General features: G+C 41.0%; 1 protein-coding gene across 3 annotated transcripts in view; it reads right to left on the bottom strand.

Annotated features, from left to right (window-relative positions):
• Positions 1-22,775, bottom strand: part of CMSS1 (cms1 ribosomal small subunit homolog) — a 372,626-nt gene that overhangs the window by 30,633 nt on the left and 319,218 nt on the right. For all 3 annotated transcript variants that reach the window (XM_043448742.1, XM_043448745.1, XM_043448743.1), the window contains one exon: positions 6,953-7,041. In XM_043448742.1, the coding sequence (XP_043304677.1) occupies positions 6,953-7,041 (89 nt within the window). The remainder of the gene's footprint in view (positions 1-6,952; positions 7,042-22,775) is intronic.

Raw genomic sequence — 22,775 nt, 5'->3', positions numbered from 1 at the left:
GCTTTCTTCACAGTCCAACTTTCACATCCATACATGATCACTGGAAAAACCAAAGCCTTGACTAGACAGACCTTTGTTGGCAAAGTAATGTCTCTGTTTTTTAATAGGCTGTCTAGGCTGGTCATAACTTTCCTTCCAAGGAGTGAGCGTCTTTTAATTCCATGGCTGCAGTCACCATCTGTATTAATTGTGGAGCCCCCCAAAATAAAGTCTGCCACTGTTTCCCCATCTATTTGCCATGAAGTGATGGGGCTGGATGCCGTGATCGTAGTTTTCTGAATGTTGAGTTTTAAGCCAACTTTTTCACTCTCTGCTTTCACTTTCATCAAAAGGCTCTTTAGTTCTTCTTCACTTTCTGCCATAAGGGTGGTGTCATCTGCATATCTGAGGTTACTGATAGTTCTCCTGGCAATCTTGATTCCAGCTTGGGCTTTATCCAGCCCAGCGTTTCTCATGATGTACTCTGCATATAAGTTAAATAAGCAGGGTGACAATATACAGCCTTGACATACTCCTTTCCCGATTTGGAACCAGTCTGTTGTTCCATGTCGAGTTCTAACTGTTGCTTCCTGTTGCATACAGGCTTCTCAAGGTGTAGGTCAGGTGGTCTGGTATTCCCATCTTTCAGAATTTTCCACAGTTTATTGTGATCCACACAGTCAAAGGCTTTGGTGTAGTCAATAAAGCAGAAATAGATGTTTTTCTGGAACTCTCTTGCTTTTTCGATGATCCAGCAGATGTTGGCAATTTAATCTCTGGTTCCTCTACCTTTTCTAAAACCAGCTTGAACATCTGGAAGTCCATGGTTCACGTATTGCTAAAGCCTGGCTTGGAGAATTTTGGGCATTACTTTGCCAGAGTGTGAGATGAGTGCAATTGTGTGGTAGTTTGAATGTTCTAGGGCATTGACTTTCTTTGGGATTGGAATGAAAACTGACCTTTTCCAGTCCTGTGGCCACTGCTGAGTTTTCCAAATTTGTTGGCATATTGAGTGCAGCATTTTCATAGCATCATCTTATAGAATCTGAGATAGCTCAACTGGAATTCCATCACCTCCACTAGCTTTGTTCATAGTGATGCTTCCTAAGGCCCACCTGACTCACATTTCAGGATGTCTGGCTCTAGGTGACTGATCACACCATTGTTGTTATCTGGGTCATGAAGATTTTTTTTGTATAGTTCTTCTGTGTATTCTTGCTACCTCTTCTTAATACCTTCTGCTTCTTTCACGTCCATCCCTGGAGAAGGAAATGGCAACCCACACCAGTACTCTTGCCTGGAAAATTCCATGGACAGAGGAGCCTTGTAGGCTATAGTACATGGGGTCACAAAGAGTCAGACATGACTGAGCAACTTCACTCACTCTGTTAGGTCCATACCATTTCTGTCCTTTATTGAACCCATCTTTGCATGAAATGTTCTCCTGGTATCTCTAATTTTCTTGAAGAGATCGCTAGTCTTTCCCATTCTATTGTTTTCCTCTGTTTCTTTGCATTGATCACTGAGGGAGGCTTTCTTATCCCTCTTTGCTATTCTTTGGAACTCTGCATTCACATGGGTATATCTTTCCTTTTCTCCTTTGCTTTTTGCTTCTCTTCTTTTCACAGCTATTTGTAAGGCCTCCTCAGACAGCCATTTTGCTTTTTTGCATTTCTTTTTCTTGGGGATTGCCTTGACCCCTTTCTCCTGTACAATGTCATGCACCTCTGTCTATAGTTTATCAGGCACTCTGTCTATCAGATCTAGTCCCTTAAATCTATTTCTCACTTCCACTGTATAATCGTTATGGATTTGATTTAGGTCATACCTGAATGGCCTAGTGGTTTTCCCTACTTTCTTTGATTTAAGTCTGAATATGGCAATAAGGAGTTCATGATCTGAGCCACAGTCAGTTCCTGGTCTTGTTTTTGCTGATTGTATAGAGCTTCCCCATCTTTGGCTGCAAAGAATATAATCAGTCTGATTTTGGTGTTGACCATCTGGTGATGTCCATGTGTAGAGTCTCCTCTTGTGTTGTTGGAAGACGGTGTTTGCTATGACCAGTGCGTTCTCTTGGCAGAACTCTTATTAGCCTTTGCCCTGCTTCATTCTGTACCCCAAGGCCAAATTTGCCTGTTACTGCAGGTTTTTCTTGACTTCCTACTTTTGCATTCCAGTCCCCTATAATGAAAAAGACATCTTCTTTGGGTGTTAGTTCTAAAAGGTCTTGTAGGTCTTCATAGAGCCACTCAACTTCAGCTTCTTCAGCATTACTGGTTGGGGCATAGACTTGGATTACTGTGAATCTGTCGTTTTTGAGATTGCATCCAACTACTGCATTTCAGACTTTTTTGTTGACTATGATGGCTACTCCATTTCCTCTAAGGGATTCTTGCCCACAGTAGTAGATATAATGGTCATTTGAGTTAAATTCACCCATTCCAGTCCATTTTAGTTCGCTGATTCCTAAAATGTCAACATTCACCCTTGCCATCTCCTGTTTGACCACTTCCAATTTGCCTTGATTCAGGGACCTAACATTCCAGGTTCCTATGCAATATTGTTCTTTACAGCATCGGACCTTGTTTCCATCACCAGTCACATCTACAACGGGGTGCTGTTTTTGCTTTGGCTCCATCCCTTCATTCTTTCTGGAGTTATTTCTCCGCTGATCTCCAGTACGATATTGGGCACCTACTGACCTGGGGAGTTCATCTTTCAGTGTCCTAATTTTTTGCCTTTTCATACTGTTCATGGGGTTCTCAAGGCAAAAATACTGAAGTGGTTTGTCAGTGGTCCAGTGGACCACATTTTGTCAGAACTCTCCATCATGACCCGTCCATCTTGGGTGGCCCTACACGGAATGGCTCAGAGTTTCACTGAGTTAGACAAGGCTATAGTCCATGTGATTAGATTGGTTAGTTTTCTGTGATTGTGGTTTTTAGTCTGTTTGCCCTCTGATGGAGGATAAGGAAGTGAGGCCTGCCAACAGTCACCTGAATGAGTGTTGAGGAGGATTCTTCACAATGGAGCCACTAACCCTCAGCTCATAACCTGACTGACGACTTATGAGATATAGGTAACAGAAGCTGAGATCAGGAATCTTTTCTGTTTTAAGCTACTAACTTTGGAGGTAATTTGTTATGCAACGAGAGATTACTACTAAGAGAGACAGAATTGAGACACCATATGGAAAGGAAGAAGGTAAATCAGAGAGTGGACAGGACACAGTCCTCTTTTTTCTTCATCAAGAGTAATACTGAAGTTAAAGAGCAGGAGAGATATGAAATGATCACTGTGAAAATAATTAGTAAAAAAATGCTGCAGTGAGAAAGGTAAGTAAGAGGGGAAAGTGATAAGTACTCTTGCTGAAGATTCTTTTATGATCCAAGGAGATAAACAAAAAGCTAGTTCAAGAAAAAAGAAGTTCAGTGTGGTCTCTGAGGGGGAGAGGATGGGTCATGGAACCATTAAAAGGCTACTGACATCATGGAGGCATCAATGAAAAGTCACGAAATCCCTCATAAGGGATTACATTCTGGGAACCATAATTACAAAGTCACTAGGGCAGGCTCTGAAATGACTGATGTTTAGGAGGAAAGAGGGTGATGCAATCTCTAGAAGTAGGGGAGTTCATGATTTATTTTGGAAGCAGTATTTGGAAAAAAAAAAACAGAACTCTTGGCAAATCTTTATACTCACATTATTAAGGAGGCCAAGGATGATTATTCAGATGTAAAATGGTTGCTAGAGATGATGTAGTTGTAAGGGTAAAAAACTTTTATAAAGTTATAAATCTGCTGCTTGAAAAACTGGACAGATGGGAGATGTAGACTCAGTAAGAGAAATGCAGGCCCAGCTAAGGCAAAGGAGGAAACGCCATCCAACTGGACACATACTCTCACCTGATGATATTAAAGTCTAAACGCACAGTACAGCTAGCAGCATAAGGCCAGGCAGCTGCTATGCAAGTTTAACAAAACAAAACAAACACAGAAAAAACCTTAAAGAACAGCAAACAAGCGAATTTGAAAAAACATTCAAAACTTAAATATAGCAAAAAATAATTTATTTTTCTTTTTTATCCAGCAAAAAAAAGTATAATTACTGTTAGAAAACAAATACTTGGTTATATGTGCCAAATGCACCTACGGCTGAGCTAGGTTACCACAGCGGACACAAATGAAATGCTGGTCCCTAAGGTGCTTATGGACTAGTTAGAGACTCAGCCTTTATGTGCATAAACAACTCGAGAAGGACTCAAGAAAGCAGTCAGCCAGACGAAAAGGTGGTCCTTGGGGTGGTGAGATGAGCTCCAGAGGGAGCAGAGCATCAGGAGACAGGACGGGGAGGCCAGAGAGGAGCTCGAGGGACTGTGTGGTGTTCGGGCCGGAAGAGGGAAGATTCCCAGCTCTAACATCAAGGTCGGGGACCCTTCAAGGAGCGGCTGATGACAGGACAAGGGTCAGGGAGCTGATGCCTCACAGCTGGGACATGGAGGGTTGAGATGGGAAGAGTGGTAAGAAAACTGGGATTCCAGGCTAGTCATTCATGCCTCCTCTTCACAAATGAGTGTCAGTTCAGTGAAGGTTCTGTGCCAGGGGCAGTGGAGATGCACAGAGGTGTACAGCCTGGTGGGGAGACCAGGGAGTGAGATGGATAACACTTAAATGAGGCAGAGGGCACAAGGAGATCCCTGTGTGAATTCTGATCAGGGCAGTAAAGACAGGCCTGGGCGAGTGATTAGGGCACTGTGTCTACCTAGGACCTTGATTCTTTAAAGCAATTTGTTAGCAAAAGAAATCAGAGCAGGTTGAAAGAGGTTAAAGTGAACAATAAAATCTTAACTTTTTGGGATTTTTTTTTCCCTTAGCAGAAAATACCAGTGGTATGTAACCAACAAAGCACTTGATGACACAGTAAATCTAATTTTTCCAAGCTGAACGAGGAAGGACAGGTGGAAAGGGAACTGGAGCAGTGTCATCCTCATGGGGTGCCTTGAAGGCAGTCAAATGGGTCATGACTCCTGGTACCCCTCACTCTGAGCTTCAGGTTCTTGGTCAAATGGGATCTCCCTGCCCTCCCAGGGCAGCTGTGATGATTGTGAGTCATGACCTTACACAGCGCCTGTGCTGAGTGCTCAACCAATTATTTTATTAGTGTTGAAACTTGGGTTGCTGAAAGATAGGTGAACGCTCATGGCAATTAAGAATGTGTTTAACTTTTTCTTCCTCAATTTTTCTCTTTTCTTCCTGTGGTTCCCTGTCATTTATCTAACTTGATCATGGGAAAAGAAGACTCAAGGAGGAAGAAGGTAAAAAATAGGTGGATATACAGCAAGGTGAAGGCTCTGCCAATAAAAAGACAGTAAAGATTCATACCTGAGTGGGTTTATTAATGCAAATTTATTCTTTCACCAAAGAGCCCAGAAAAAGTGAGGTGTAATCAAAAAGAAAATCACGGGAGAAAGTAAGGAAAAAGAAAGTCAATGGCTACAAAGGATACTGGGAAACAAGTTCTGCAGGGAGGCATCTATTAGAGGCAGAGGTTAAAGAAGGCACGACTATGGTGTGGTCAGTGAAGTAAGTTAAGGTAAAAATCAAACCCCATCTTGGTGAGATCAATTGAAAAGCTAAAGATGTTAACCTGTAGGTCTTAGAAAGAATGATTAAAACTGAAATTTATATAGGACCTTGGAGTTAAATATTTAATGGCTGGAGAGAAAACCAAGATGGATTATACATTAACTATGTAAATTTTTCTGCATCCCCCGCCCCACAAAGAAAAAATAAAAGACCTGAAGTATATTTCACTATAATATTTATCACTTCAGTGCTTACTCTCTGCCAACCACTATTTAAAGAGCTTAATAAGTATTAATCATTTAATCCCCAGAGCAACTCTGTGAAGAAAATACAATTAACACCATTTTACCAATAGAGAGATGAGGCACAGAGAGATTAACTTGCCCAAGGAATCACAGCTTGCAGGTAACCACAATGCAAAAACTGTTTCCCACAATTATCCTAAACCTAGTCATAAACTTTGGGTAGAGTCACCCTCTAGTGGAATGAGTTTAGGGCCACCTACAATAAGAATGGGCTTCCCTGGTGGCTCAGTGGTAAAGAATCTGCCTCCCAAAGCAGGAAACTCGGGTTTGATCCCTGGGTTGGGAAGATCTCCCAGAGAAGGAAAGAGCAACCCACTCCAGTATTCTTGCCCGGGAAGTCCCAAGAACAGAGGGGTCTGGCGGGCTACAGTCCAGAGGGTCGCAAAGAGTAGGATATGATTTAGTGAATTCACAACAATGAATAAGATCACAAGTCATTCCTGAGAAGGAGATGGTGACTTTGGACTGACAGGAGGTAGTCCTTTAAAAATCACACATGGTTACCAATTCGGTTAGAGGGACACATAAGGTGAAAAAGCTGCAAATGGATGTGAGTGGCCAATAAAAAGAATGAAAAGGCAATAAAAGACCATAAGTCCAAGAAGCAAAGTCTATCAGGTTCCCACTTGTGGTAATATGAAGGTGGAGAATCTCCGATAAGAATTCACACAACAGACATGATGCTAGGCAGTCATGAGGCCCTGAGAGCCTCCTCACAGTATGGTTTAGCCCTATGATCATGCATTGATTGTGGGGCTCATCTTGCCTATATTTATGTTATCTGTCTCCTCCTATGAACTATACCCAAAAGAATAAGGCGTGGTCTTTGGTAAAAATATACTACAAGAATCTGAGATATCATTATTGTACAATACACTTCTCTTATAAAAAAACAAACAAACAAAAAAAACATTAGAGGGAAAATAGACCTTGCTGGTCTGTAATTAATGAAGCCTGACTCTTTCAAAGGCAGAGAAGGTACAAGCTTCCCTCAAAGCCCACCCACAACTGGCACTGCAACAGAGGGAAGGCTGCAGAAGGGAAGAAGAGGCTGATTTCAGAGCCAACAACTGTGACTCTCACCGGTTTGCTTTTCTTGGACAGGGCAAGACCTGGAGCTGTGTCCTGCTGCGCCATTTCTGTGTCTCCTCCTCCTTCATCATCTGATGCTCCTAGGAAACATAAAGATTAAAAATTAGAGAAGCGCCTCGCTCTTTCTCCCATTTCTAGCGTAATCTTGGTACCATCTTTTCAGAAGGCTCTGTCCCTTGACTCGATAATTTCACCTCTAAGAAGCTGAATTTGAGAAAATGATCCAAAATGAAGATGGCGATTGAAGAACCAAGGTGGCAGCGTTACTTATAAAACTACACAAATGAAGATTATTCAGATCTAAAACTGAGACTGTTTAATTAAGGAACACACACTGAGTTACTCTCCATTTTCAGGTGGAAAAGTTGTTGCTTGGAGGGATAAGGTAATTTGCCCTAGGTCACACACCTGGGGACCCAGATCTCTCTGAGTCCAAAGTCTTCCCCCATAAGCGATGCTGCCTGTACTGAGACCCAGCCACCTCTCAACACCTGTGTGCTGGCCCCAGCGCTAACGAAAGAGAACGTGACAAAAGGATTATACATCAAGAGGAATTCTTATTTTAAATTTATAAAATCTTTCAACACTGGAAAAAGTAAATTCTTATCCTAAGAATCAGGAAAAAAGTTTTTAATAATAAAAGTTTTTAACAATTTTTCTGTTTAAAAAGCTCTTTTAAGGAAACATGGCAACCATGAGTTTTTTACTTCCCATAATGCTATCCTGTCTTTCAGATTTTAGTGGCTGTTCTCTCTGAACACATTTTTGAATCTTTGAAAGACTTCACTCACTCCCTTTGAGTTTTTCTGTATATCTCCAAGCCCAAAACGTGAGTCTTGAGTAATACTGGTCAGAATTCATATTTAGGTACAGATTAACTAGTCCGGTAGTCCTGAGATGGTTAGTTTTATGTATCAACTTGACTGGGCCACAGGGTGGTCCGGATACTTGGTCAAACATTACTCTAGATGTTTCTCTGTAGGTGTTTCTGGTTGAGATAACACTGAATGGGTGGACTGGAATAATGCAGATTGCCCTCCTACTGTGGAAGGGTATAGCCAATCAGGTATGGCTGGGATAGAGCTAAAAGTATGACCCACCCTGAGTAAGATAATTTGTTCTGCCTTTGGACTTGAAACATTTGGCTGTTCCTGGATCTGGAGCCTGCAGGCCAATGAGCTGGAACTATACCATCAGCTCTCCTGTTCTCAAAGCCTTCTGACTAGAATTGCAACTAAACCATTGGCTCTCCAGGACGGCCAGCTTGTCGTCCCCAGTGCTGATCTTGGGGCTTGACAGCCTCCATAACTGCATGAGCTAACTCCTTTCCACACACACACACACACACACACACACACACACACACACACACACGACAGAGAGACAAAGAGAGAGAACAATAAATATAGATAGATATGTAGCAAAAATATCTATTTCCCTATTGCTTCTGTTTTTCAGGAGAATCTTGCCTAATAACTGTGTAGAGTGAAAAAAAGGACTCTACCCAATGAAGCAGTAGCAGGTAGAAGATTAACAGGGCTTTTTAAATGAATGATTAAGTTGGCATTAAAAGTATTTATAGAACTGTTTCTGGGAAGAAAGCAGTAGTAGTCATATTTTCCCCTATTCCTCCTGTTAAGTTACAGCAAAAAACCCTGAACATTATACATAAAACAAACAGAGGAAATCTCTGAAAGGTTGAGAGAAGAAGTCAGACGGGCTAGGGATCTGGAGGCCCACGGGAACAACACAGTGGTGAGCTCAGTAGGTTTTCTTTTAGCTCATTATCTCAGACTTGGAGCTAAAGAAGCTAGTAACTTGGAAATGCTAAGTGAGAGCAGAAAAAAGAGTCCCAGCAAATAAATGTATGCTCTATTTAACAAAATGACCAGGAAAAGGACAGCCTACCAAGACTGAAAACCTTTAGATAACAACTACTTATTCCAGCCAAACACAAGGGAAAAGCTGTGACCCTGCCTACACCAGCAAAGGCTGAGAGGGGAACCAAAGCTTCCACCTTTGTCTGGCTGTAATGAGGCATCCCGACTTCTCTTCCACCTTCCGTCAGGGTGGTGGTCAGAAGTGGTCAAGTAGGGACTGAACTCCTGAAGAGATTTTTGTCCCTGAAGGGTGGTGGGAAACCCCTGCTCTCTAGCCCCACCACCTCCAGTGCAGTTCAGTGGACATGTTGTGAGCCTGGACTTACACCTCCTACTGGTAGTAACGAAGGCACCTCTTCCCGACTAGGGTCAGAGAAAGCCTAGTAGAGAATCAGGACTCTCCAAACTGCCCAGTGGTAATGAGGCCAACCCCCACACGAGTGTCTTAGCAACCGCTAAAAAGGCTATACAAAGAGGTACACTCAAAAATATTAAGACAAATCAAAACAGAATTCTAAAAAGTTCAAGTAACTCACAAGAAGGCAGAGAAGATAAACAAGAAATAGCAAATAAACAGAAAAGATGAAATAAAGTGACAGATTTGAATCCCAACATATCAATAATTATATAAATTTAAATGATCTAAACACACCAATTTAAAGGCAGAGACTGACAAAGCGGATTAAAGCACATGACCTAACTATATGCTGGGGCTTCCCAGATGGCTCAGGGGTAAAGAATCTGACTGTAACGCAGGAGATACAGGTTCAGTTCCTGGGTCAAGATCCCCTGGAGTAGGAAATGGCAACCCACTCCAGTATCCTTGCCTAGAATATTCCATGGACAGAGGAGCCAGCCAGGCTATAGTCCATGGGGTTGCAGAGTTGGACATGACTGAGCATGCATGCAGCTATGTGCTATTTATAAGAAACTTATTTCAAATATAACAGTATAGCTAAAAGCAAAATGATGGATGAAATGTAATATATATTGATAAAATAGCAGGGGTTATATTAATACATTATACTCTATTAATTATATTAATATCAGCTTATATTAACATCATATTTATATATATCAGATATTAATATCAGACAAAGGTTGAATAAACTGTTTCTTTAGCCTGTGATGCTTTTCAGTTGCAAAAAGAAAACTACTTTTCTGAAGTAAAGATGCTAGTTCTGTGATTTCCATTAAAGTATGACAAGAACAGCATGGGGACCCAATCTAGCCAGCCTGGCTCCAGCCGCTGGATCCCTCCAGGACTGCCGGCGTTTGAGGAACTGAAGCCAGGACCGTGCCACTCAGTTCTAGCAGCTGATTCAGCCCACGGCGTGGAGTCACCACGACGGGGCCGTCTTGTTTCCAACTCCCGGAGGGGCCACATCAAAAAAAAAAGAAAAGAAAAGAGGACACGACCAGATGGGATTCGTTAAATTCTTCCAGAAGTGGAGTCAAGTACACTGTTCTTTTTCAACCCCAGGCGAAAAGAGCAAAAAGCTAAAATTAAAAGTTGCACATATCTTTTTCCTTCAATCCCTGTCTTTGTCCTCTTTATGAGAAGTATCAGAAATCCAATTTCTCAGCAACTTCTGTAAGCTTCTAAGTATTTGCTTGCATGGACTCCTTCAAGGCCCTAGGGAGAGTACTGGCAGTGGCTCATAGTTAACTTTTCTTTAAAAATTAGCAAAAGAAAGATATATGGGGATTAAAATAAGTACAATAGACCGCTGTCTATTTCCACTCAGAACTCATCTCTGTCGCTCTCCTACCGAGTGATGTTGGAGCTGGAGTGAGCATTCTGGGGATCCAATTAGAAGGAGATGATTGGACAGACTCTGAGTTTAATGAAATATTATAACCTTATAATAAGGTTCATAATCATAAAGCCTATAGTTAAACTGCTGCTAGCTGTCCTGGTGTAGGAATGTTTCCAGGAATATTCCTGCCACCCTATGCCAACCTACCAGACATCTGACACAAAGTGTGCAGGGCGAGAAGCTGTGGATTGTAACACAAACACACTTGTAGCTTCCTTCCTTGGAACAATGCAGGAAGTGGAGGAGAAAGCAGATTTGGGATGAACGAAACCAGAAACTAGTCAGTGGAAAATTCTTCTAATCATCAAAAATGTAAAACTGTAAGCCGAAAATTAGGTTCTCGTTTTGTGTGTTCAAAATGGAAAGTCTCTCATATAGGAATATATTAGACAAAGCATTTTACAGTTTAAAAAAAAAAACACAGTTTTTTCTTATCTAATGAAAATGAATAAAATAAAACTTTTCAGAATTCTTGTGTTTATAACAGTCCTGTTATAACAATTTCTTTCATAACTTATTTTGTATCTGTAATTTTGTATTCTTTTCCTAAGAGGCCTCACCCCGCCACACTGCATAAGCTTTATGCCTCACAAAAAACTAGATCTGCCCTAGCTATAGACCTGCTTAACTCTCCTATGGTTCTCAAATTTTCTCAGCAGAATAAATTACTGAAACACACAACCTGGTAAGTTTCAAAAGCATGACGCTAAGCAAAAGAAGCCAGAATCAAATGGCTATATAATGTGTGGTACTGGGGAAGGCAGAACTATAGGAATAAAAAACAGATCAACAGTTACTGGGGACTGGAGATGGGAAACTTCTGGGGCTGTTGGAAACGTTCTATGTCTTAATTGTGGTAGTGGTCACACAACTGTCAGTCATTCAATATGTGCTCAGTTGCGTCTGAGGCTTTGTGACCCTATGGACTGTAGCCTGCCAGGCTCCTCTGTCTATGGGATTCTCCAGACAAGAATACTGGAGTGGGCTGCATTACAAAAAACTCATGGAATCATACACAAAAATGGGCTAATTTTACTATGTAAGTTATTTACTATGTAAATTATTCCTCAATAAGCCCAATTTTAAAAAATAATGATAGAAGCTAACTTTCTAATGTCTGAGTCCACAAGCTTAACCCTCATACTACCCTTGCATGAGAAGATGGTGCTTACAGCTAAATGTTTAGCTAAATGACGTTTCCTTCTATTCTGGTTGCTGAGAGGTCTGTTTGTCCTTTTATTTTAAAATCATGAATAGGTGTTAAGCTTAATGCAATGCTTTTTGTTTTTGCATTTACTGAGATGATCATATAGGCTTCTCCTATAATCTGTTAATGTGGAAAACTGTAAAAATATGTTGTCTAATGTTAAATAAATCATTCTTGCTATTCCTAGGATAAATCCCAATTTGTCAAGATATATTTCTTTTTTAATAATGTTGGTTATATTTTGGCTACCATTTTATTTTAGACATTTATTTACATAATTTTCCTTCCTAGTATTGTTTTTGTCTGGTTTAAGTATTAAGGCTATATTAGCTTCATAAAAGGGCTTCCCTGGTGGCGCAGATGGTAAAAAATCTGCCTGCAAGCAGGAGACGTGGGTTCGATCCCTGGGTGGGGAAGACCCCTGGAGAAGAGAATGGCTACCCTCTAGTATTCTTGCCAGGAGGATTCCATGAACAGAGGAGCCTGGTAGGCTACAGTCCACGGGGTTGCAAAGAGTCAGACATGACTGAGCGACTAACACTTTCACTTTTTTTAACTTCATAAAAGAGTTGGGAATGTCTCCTCACTTTCTATTCTCTGAAATATTTGTATATAGTTAAGATGACTTGTTTATTGATATTTGGTAAAATCTGTTAGTAAAAGAAGCAGAGTGTAATATTCTTTTTGTGGGTATGTTTTAACAAATGCTTCAATTTCTAATGGTTATATAATCACTTAGATGTTTCATTTTTTTACTCCATTTTGGTAAATAATGTTTTTCCAGGTAACTTGTTGTTTTACTTTTAAAATTTATTGGAGAGGGGTGATCATTCTATGTAGATATGTTTTCTTTTTTCTTTTCTTTCATTTTTTATTTGCAACTTGTTTTTCTTGTTCTATCTTGGAGACATATTTCTTAAAAAAAAAACTAGGTTCTTTATTATGCTTTCTATTGCTTCTTTGATTTCTAGCGCACTAATTAAGATTCTTCACTTTAAGTACACTCTATTGAGTTCTTACTTTTTGTAGCTGGATGTTTAGCCCACCGTTTTTCTCCATCTGATGTAAGCATTAAGGATATAAAATTTCTTGTGTGTATGCTTAGCCGTTCAGTTGTGTGCAACTCTTGGCGACGCTTTGGGCCGTAACCCATCAGGCTGTTCTGTCCATGGGATTTCTCAAACAAGGATACTGGAGGGGGTGCCATGTCCTTCTCCAGGGGGTCTTCCTGACCAGGGACCGAACCGTTGCCTTCTCTGTCTTCTGCATTGCAGGTGGATTCTTTACCTCTTGAGCCATCGGGGAAGTCCATATATTAATGCTTTATAACTTAATCTGAATACCATACACTTTAATATTATAGCATTTTCATCATTATTTAATTCTAAATATTTTTAAAGACTCTATAATGACTTTCTTTGACTGATGAGTTATTTAGAAGTGTATTGTTACATTTCCAAACAGATTTTTCAAAAGTTACCTTTTTGTTATATTGTGGTTGGAAAAATGGCCTGCATTTTTTAATAAAAGATTTATTTAATAAGACTTTTTAATAAAAGACTTGTTTTATTTTCTAGCACAGGGATCAGTGCACTTTTTAGGTTTTTAGGGCCACACAGAAAATAACTGTAGGATTTGCAGAGCAATAAGGTCTCTGTCAGTAATTACTGGATTCTGCTATTATGCAAAATCAGATTGGGTGTGGCTGTTTTCTGACAAACTTTATTAACAAAAATACATCCAGGTTGGATTTGGTCTATGGGTCATAGTTTGCCAGCTCCTGACCTAGTAGATAAATATTTATTTAACATATATATATATATATATTTTAAATAGTTGACATACAATATCATATTGATTTCAGGTAGATTACATAGTAGTTTGATATTTGCATACATTATGAAATCATCACCACATAAGTAACCATCTGCCTCCATACACAATCCATTACAAAATTTTCAAAATAGAATATGCAGTATCTAATTGCTAGGGCACAGTTCTATACATAATTATGGATAGACTTAATTATGTTTTTCAAATCTTCTATATGTTTATGAATTTCTATGTTTTATCAGCTGGGCTTCCCTGGCAGCTCAAGTGGCAATTACTGACATGTATATTAACATCTTCCACTCTTATTTTGAATTTCTTCATGTTTTCTAGTAATTCTATCAGTTTTTAGTTACACATCTTATAGGTATATTAGATATATGCAAGGAGAACTGTTACAAGTGCCTGTTGGTTGATTCTTCCTTTTATCATCATGTAGGGACCCATCTTGTTTAAAAAATCCATCTCGTTTAATTTAGTTCAAATTCACTAATTTGGGGAGGGGTGTTCTGTATTTCTAGAGGTGGTCAGCTGTTCTCTGGGAAATCTAACTACACACATTGAAAACTCATGTTGGAGACACAGCTGTAGTTCAACAGTCCAGAGTGTTTTGCTAAAATTACTCATCCCTAGGAACCAGAATGTTTTATTTGGCCAGGCGAGGCCAAGCTGGGAACTACTCGTTAAGAACCGTGTTCCCAGCTCATTAAGGGACTCCCACCAGCATCACTGAGAAGGAACACAATTCCCACATCCAAAGAACAGGACCCTGTGAAAAGTGAACTCAGTGAAGGCCCAAAGCAAATAACACAGGGCAGGGGGAAGGGCGCGCAGAGGATGTGGGAGGCGGGAGGGGAGGGGGAGGGAGGGGAAAGGGAGAAACAGTGAGAAATGTAGCCAATGAGAGAAGAGGGCTCTCAATTCTGACTCCACGTGCACTAACAGTCATGCAGTGAAGGCAGTTTCATCCAAAATAATTACTACAGGTATGCCAAAAGGTAAGGGCTTACAATCAATGAATCCCTGCCAGAAAAGAATCCGACACCTGCAAGTGGACCTCTCATTGACTCTTGGTATGCAGAACGCCTGCTTCTCCCTTTATCTCTTGTCATTTCTCCTTCTCTAACAAAATCTTAGTCCCACCTTCTGAAATTCAACACAAGTCATGTTCCCCCAACCCCCACCGCCACCCCATGTAGAGACCTTCCAAAAACAGAAACAAGAATATTTTAGGGCTATAATGTAGCAAAGAGCTGCAACTTTCGCTGGTTAAAGAAAATGCTGAGAAAAGAACAGGATCCAGCATGCAAACGAAGAATTACATGATCAGCAGCAGGAGGAATAACAAACCCTAGGCCAAGTCTATCGAGCCCGATCCAGGGCACCCGGCTGTATGGAAGTGCTGCTCTGAGAAGCCTGGGCAGGTTCAATGCTTGGCCTCCTGGCCTTTTCTGACCGCAGAGTCCCCACCTTGGATACAGGGACACTGGACCACTCAGAGTCTTCTGTAGCCTACTGGTGGTGCATTAGACTTTACATTAGCATGGCATATGCCTCTCTGATTTTGTTTCATTTTTCTGAGGTACCATCTGTTTCTTTTTCATTTGCATATGCAACAAGAAACTGGGCATGATTCACCTTTTCCAGCTCTCAGGCTCTTTAAGATGTTCTCTTCCTTGCTCCAAAAGATTTGACAAAACAAATGCTTCTGAATGTAAGTCCCCTGTGAGTGAGTTCTTCCCATCAGAACTTTTCCTCGCATTGCGAACTGGAAGGGGGAATGGGGTGGGGAATCCCTTTTCCCATTAAATTTTGCTATTTCCAGTGGCAACTGCTACAGCCAATAATGTTCCTATAAAGTTCCTATTTTCTGAAGATGTCCCTAGCAACAGTTCCATACTTTCTTTATAAAATATGTTTCCAGTTTCCACAGAAAACTTTAAAGTTAGATGGCACAACTCTAAACTGTTGTCATTTTAAAACTCTGAAAGAAGGTAAAGTACTAAGACCAATAACATCACCTCAAAAATACGTGACCAAAGAAAAATATTTCACCTTCTATGGGAATCTGAAACACTACACAATTTGCTGCCAGTTACTTGTAACTATAAATTACACATTGTAATGTATAGAACTATGTAATCACTATGTTGTGGACTGGCAGCTAACATAATGTTACAGGTCAGGGAAAAGTGAAAGTGTTAGTTGCTCAGTCGTGTCTGACTGTTTATGACCCCCCTGGACTGTAGCTCGCTAGGCTCCTCTGTTCATTGAATTCTGCAGGCAAGAATACTGGAGTAGGTAGCCATTCCCTTCTCCAGGGCATCTTCCTGACTCAGGGATTGAACCCGGGACTCTTGCATTGCAGGTGGACTCTTTACCATCTGAGCCACCAGGGAAGCCCAATTATACTTCAAAAAACAAACACACAGAAAAAGAGATCAGCTTTGTGGTCATCTGAAGGAGGGGGTGGTGGGAGAGAGAACTGGATGAAGGTGGCCAAAAGATACGAACTTCCAGTTAACAATAAACAAGTATTAGGGATGAAATGTATGACATGATTATTTAACACTTCTGTATGTTATATATGAAAGTCGTCAAGAGAGTAAATCAGAAGAGTTCTCATCATTAGGAAAAAAAATTCTGTTTCTTTCAGTTTATATCTATATGAGATGATGAGCTTCCCTGGTGGCTTAGTGGTAAAGAATTCATCTGCAGTGCAGGAGATGCAGGCTCAATCCCTGGGTCAGGAAGATCCCCTGGAGAAGGGAATGGCAGCCCACTCCAGTATTCTTGCCTAGAGAATCCCAAGGACAGAAGAGCCTGGTGGGCTACAGTCCATGGAGTCGCAAAGAGTTGGGCATGACTGAGCAACTAAACAACAATATGAGATGACAGACGCTCACTAAACTTACTGTGGTAATCATTTCACGATGTACGTAAGTCAGATCAGTACGTCATATACCCGAAACTTACACAGAGCCATAATGGGTGTCCACCTCTCTGCCTGGAAAAGGTGTGGACATGATCCATCTTTAGCCAAGAAGGCCTGAGCTGTGTCTTGATGGCAGAAAAGGTTTACTTTTTTATGGACATGGTTGGACTCACAGGATACTTGTGACAGATTTTTCCAGTCTCCAAGTCACCCAACCTGGATAATGACTTGCCTCATGTTGCTCTGGTTTGCATAATAATAAAGACCTTATTTTAAAAATTAGATCTCAATAAAACTGGAAGAAAGGAAAAAAAAAAAAACCACACTTAACTAAATAGCAAAACAAACAAAAACATACAGGACAGGCTCCTCATAAAGGGGTAAAACACCCAAAGCCACAAGAGCCTGATCTCTTGTCTAAATGCTCACACTTAAGCCTGGCTGCAGTGGCAGCAAAAAAGAACCTTTAATGCCCAAACTGGGGGTGCCGTGGAACCTAATGATAACAACACAGTCCTTATTTTGAGCACAACAGTGTTCTAAATGCTTTACACATATTAACTCATTTAATTCACACGTCAGTCTTACGAGATGGGTACTGTTACTATTAATATAATCTGTTTTACAGAAGTGGAGATGGAAGCACTTGCCCAAGGTTAATGAGAGAACATACCAGGATTTGGATCGAATTGGTTTTTATTCAGTTTGCTCTTAACCGTTATGCAATATGGGCTTCCCAGGTGGTGCTCCTGTAGAGAATCTGCTTGCCAATGCAGGAGACACAGGGATGAGGGTTCGATCCCCGAGTCGGAAAGATCCCCTGGAGGAGGGCATGGCAACCCACTCCAGTATTCTTGCCTGGAGAATCCCATGGACAGAGGCGCCTGGTGGGCTGCACCCCACAGGGTGTCAAAGAGTCGGACGTGACTGGAGCGACAGCACGGGCGCACATTATGCAACACTGCTGCGCCTCTGACTTAGAGAGAGAACTGGGCGTCTCTCAGGTGGTACCCGTCATTAAGCTGGGTACCGGAATCACAGGCCTTTGTAAGCAGAGCCCAGTTTAACAATAACATATGTTCTTACATTTGAGTAACACTCATCTGACTGGAGAAGGAAATGGCAGCCCACTCCAGTATTCTTGCCTAGAGAACCCCATGGACAGAGGAGCCTGGTGGGCTGCAGTTCATAGGGTCGCAGAGTTGGACACGACTGAAAGGACTTAGCAGCAGCAGCAGCAGCATCTAACTGAGGCGGAAGCTGCTGGTCTGGTGACAAGCTCCTCTCCTCCAAAACACACACACAAAGAACCTGTGAGCAGCTCTCCCCCACCACCCCTGCTTCCACCCTGTACTTTGGCTTGGGAGAAAATACATCCTGACTTAGCGAGGGTATTCCTCGTTTATGCTTGCCCTTCCCACATCCCATCTGATTTAGCATCTGTCCTATTGCAGGGATCCTTTAATGTGTTAATACCCACTACTGCTCTCCAAGTGTGAGGGCGGAAATGAGATCACCCTGGGGCTTATGTGACCCCCCAACTCTGCTCTTTGCAGCACAACTGTCAACAGCTCCCAGAACAGCACTCTCTGCACACCTTTTGGGAAGTTCCAGCATAGACGAGTGAAAAGGGAAGTTCTAGAAGTCTCAGTTTCTAGTTCCAACTTTTGTGATCTTGGGCTAATCATTCATTTTATGCCACAGTCTTCCCGTTTATGCAATGATGAAGTCATGTTGCTATGACTTATGATTCTCTTCTGGTTCAGGCCAGTTTCTATTAAGAACGCTGCATGGCCTGGACAAGTCAAAATTTCCAGAGTGAGGTGAAATGTTGAAGTACAGAGGTATAGGGTAACATTAAAAAAAATATAGGGGAACGTGGCCTGTTACATGATTATGTGAGTTACGTCATGTCCCCTGAACAGAAATTTCATAAGGAGAAGCCCTATGAGGCTGCAGTTAGACCTGCTATCCATTCACCCTTGTGAAAAAGTATGAGCCCAAGAGGAGAAATGTTCAAGGGAAAAGCACACTGTTTCTGTTACGACTGCCCTAAGCCTTCAGGGAGACTTCAACTACCTACTAGATGACTTCATGTAGGCTGTTAATGTGCTTCCTGTGAATTGTGAAAGGTGGGGGTAATTAATGTTCACATGCCCTGCCTGCTCCAGGATCCTTAACCTTCTTGCCCAGCTTTCTCAATGGAAAACCCAGATCTTAATTGCCTTTTTGTATACCTTAGGAAAAGGTACTTTATTACTTTAAAGCTTCCTGCAGGCAAACTGGGCTTAAGGATGTTAGTGAAAGTTGCTCCGTCGTGTCCAACTCTTAGCAACCTTGTGGACTGTACAGTCCATGAAATTCTCCAGGCAAGAACACTGGACTGGGTAGCCTCTTCCTTCTCCAGGGGATCTTCCCAACCCAGGGATCGAACCCAGGTCCCCCACATTGCAGGTGGATTCTTTACAAGCTGAGCCACAGGGGAAGCTACTTATCAACTAATTACCAGCTACATGGGAAATATACCGAGAGGGGTTTGTGTTGGGAATGATCTCCCAGAACTGTAACTCTGAGGTCTTCCACGATAGTGTGGGATAAATCTCAGTCAAATGGGGTAAATAAATAAGAGATTAAAATAGGACTTGATTTGTCAACCCTATGCTATCATTTTGATGGGGTCATCATTAAAATATTTTTTAAACCTAATTCCTTGATATAAAGTCATACATGCTAATCATAGAGAGTTCAGAAAATACATAAAAGTAAAAAGAAAAATCTGGCACCACCATAAAAAGATAGTCCTTCTATAATAAGAGATACATTCTTATAATTGTGATACAATAACTTCTACTTTTAGTTCTGTGTATATGAGTATGTGTGCATGCATGCTAAGTCACTTCAGTCGGGTCTGATTCTTTGTGACCCCATGAACTGTAGCCTGACAGGTTCCTTGGTCCATGGGGATTCTCGAGGCAAGAATTCTGGGAGTGGGTTGCCATGCCCTTCTCCAGGGGATCTTCCCGACCCAGGGATTGAACCTGCGTTTCTTAAGTCTCCTGCATTGCCAGGTGGGTTCTTTACCACTAGTGCCACCTAGGAAGCCCATGTATATATATACTATACATATGTGTGTGTGTGTGTGTGTGTGTGTGTATACACACACACATGAGTATGTGTTAGTCACTCAGTCATGTCCAACTCTTTGTGACCCCAAGGATTATAGCCCACCCTCCAGGATCCTCTGTCCATGGGATTTTCCAGGCAAGAATACTGGAGTGGGTTGCCGTTCCCTTCTCCAATATATGAGTATATGTATGTATATATATGGGGCTTCCCTGGTGGCTCAGATGGTAAAGAATCTGCCTGTAATGCTGGAGACCTGGGTTTGATTCCTGGATTGGGAAGATCCCTTGGAGAAGGGAATGGCTATCCACTCCAGTATTTTTGCCTGGAGAATCCCATGGACAGAGGAGGCTGGCGGGCTACAGTCCATGGGGTCACAAAGAATCGGACAGGACTGAAGCGATTTAACACAAACAAATACATATACATATACATCTGGAACTACATGTTGTATACAAATACTTTATCTTTTAATATTATATCATGAGCATTTTCCCACGTCAGTAGTACTGAAAAATATTTTTAATGGCTATATGACAAACTATTGCTTACTTACAGTATATTTAATTTGTTCTTCTATCATTAGTTATATTATTTCTAAACGTTGCTTTTGTAAATTTACTGTAATAGACATTTTTATAACTTTTATGCATTTATGACTAGAGCAGAATTCTAGAAGAGAAATCACATTGTGAAAAAGTATGCACGTTTCTTAAGGGTTTTAACAACTTCTAAACTGTTTTTCAGATGGTGTGGGGTCAATTTTAAAGTCATCAACATGTATAAAAACACTTTTTGCATCACACTACAGCAAATACTCAACTTTTGGACATTGCTAAGAGATAAAAATGATACTGTATTCTAATTTGCATTCATTTGACATGACCAAGAGAGAGTATTTTGCTCTTTTTATTAGCTTTGTGTATATCTTATAGGAATAGACTGGTCTTCACCTCTGTTCACTTGTCAAGAAGGCTTTTAATGTTTTCTTTGTATAAATCTTAGTATTTGAAATACAAAATACAAATTTTTGAAAGATTTGTATAAATCATTTAATGTTAAGGTTAACTTAAGAAGTTGTTTTATCTCTTAACTTTTAAAATTATTTTTGACCTAGAGATGCTATCAGTTGTAATGAGATCAAATATGTCACCTTTCTTCATTGCAATTATGCTTTGCAAAGTTCACCCTAAAGTAGATACTTTTATTTAGTTTAAAAAAATTATTTGATCCTTTTTTAAACATTTAACTTAAATCCTATATAGATTTTGTTGTATAATATAAAGTAAAGCTCTAAATGTATTATCTTTTCACATATTTAATCAGTTGTCCTAACCTCTTACTGAAGGATTCTTTTTTCTCTCATCATCTTATTCTAGCACTTTCATTTAATCAAAACACAAATCATACACATTCTTGGGTCTGGTTCTGTTGATCTGCATGTGAGTCTTCTATAGGTACCACACCATCATGTTATTTTAAAAGACATACTGAGCTTTTTAAAAAGTTTTCTAAGTGGCTAAAACACTGGGGTGCAGGGAGTAACAAAACAGGGAGCACCAGATTCAGGCCAAAACCTCTGGTGGAGGAAGAAAGCGCCATGGGTGATGGAGGTCAGTCAGAACGCAGGGACAGAGGTTGAGCTGCTTCTCTCCAGAATCTGACACCGCACCTCTGTCACTCCACAGCTGTTCGGCTGTGGGTAAGCTAATTCACCTTCCTGTGCCGTGATTTCCTTATGTGTAAGATGAGGTTGATAAGAGGTTAAATGAATTAGTGTAAAACTCTTAGGACAACGCATAGCTCATGGCAGATATTATTGTTAGTTATTTGAAGCTATCTTCACTTCCATCGGGCTTCCCTCGTGGCTCAGCTGGTAAAGAATCCGCCTGCAATGTGGAAGACTCGGGTTCGAGCCCTGGGTTGGGAGGATCCCCTGGAGAAGGCAAAGCACCCCAGGATTTTTGCCTGGAGAATTCCACGGACAGAGACTGAGGGGCTAGAGTATTTGGGGTTGCAAAGGGCCAGACATGGCTGAGCGACTGATACACTGTCCACTTCCATCATGCCACTGACGTTACTCTTGCTAAGGACATCAATGATTCCTTAATTGTCAAATTAACAGGGGACAGGGATTAAAAAGACAGGCTCTCTAGAATCAGGCTGCCCAGATTAAAACAATACCTCTGCATTTTAAAGCTGTGTGACTTTGGCAAAGTTACTTGCTCATTCTGTGCCTTAATTTCTTCATCCATAAAATGGGAATACTGATAGAGCCAACCTTACAGGGGTATTACAAGGAGTCTGGACACAATAAATGTAAATTGCTTGATGCACAGTCCTGACATGATAAACGTAAATTTCTTGGTGCACAGTCTACCACACAAGTAAATTCTCAGGAAATGGTCATTATAACCATCATCTTACCTGACTGCCTTGGGGAATCTGGCACTGATGTTACCCTCAACTTTTTGATACCCTTTTCTCCTTTGTGTCCTGGCACACTATGCTTTGGTTCTCAGTCCATCACTTCTTGCTCTCTCTTCTTTCATCTATCTCGTAAAGTGCTGGCACTCTCCCAGGTGTCCTCCACTTACCCTATTCTTTGGTGACCATACACTTTTTCGGTGTTCCTTCTTCTAAGCCAGGGGTTGGAAAAATTTTTATTAGAGGATCAGATAGTTAATATTTTAGGCGTGTGGACTCTACAGTCTCTGTCAAAACTACACATTGAATCATATAAACATTCACTGAAGACATGTAAATGAATGGGCATGACTTTGTTACAACAAAACTTTGTACATAGAAACAGGCAGTCAGAAAACGGACCAGAGTTTTTCAACTCTTCCTCTAAGTAGCTGCTACAGCTCAGGTATCCCTTACTTAGACTACTCATCACGCAGTGTCTGTACCCCCTTCTGGACTGCGGGCTACCCAAGAGCCCAGTGTCCTTCCAGCCTTGCATGCTCTGAATGCAGCGTAGCATCTGGCTGCTACAGTAAATCACCGTCTACTGAAA

Source organism: Cervus canadensis, chromosome 27 (genome assembly GCF_019320065.1).
Source record: "Cervus canadensis isolate Bull #8, Minnesota chromosome 27, ASM1932006v1, whole genome shotgun sequence".
Lineage (NCBI taxonomy): Eukaryota > Metazoa > Chordata > Mammalia > Artiodactyla > Cervidae > Cervus > Cervus canadensis.
The sequence above is the reverse complement of the archived record's forward strand: the minus strand, read 5'-3'. Positions and strand labels throughout refer to the sequence as shown.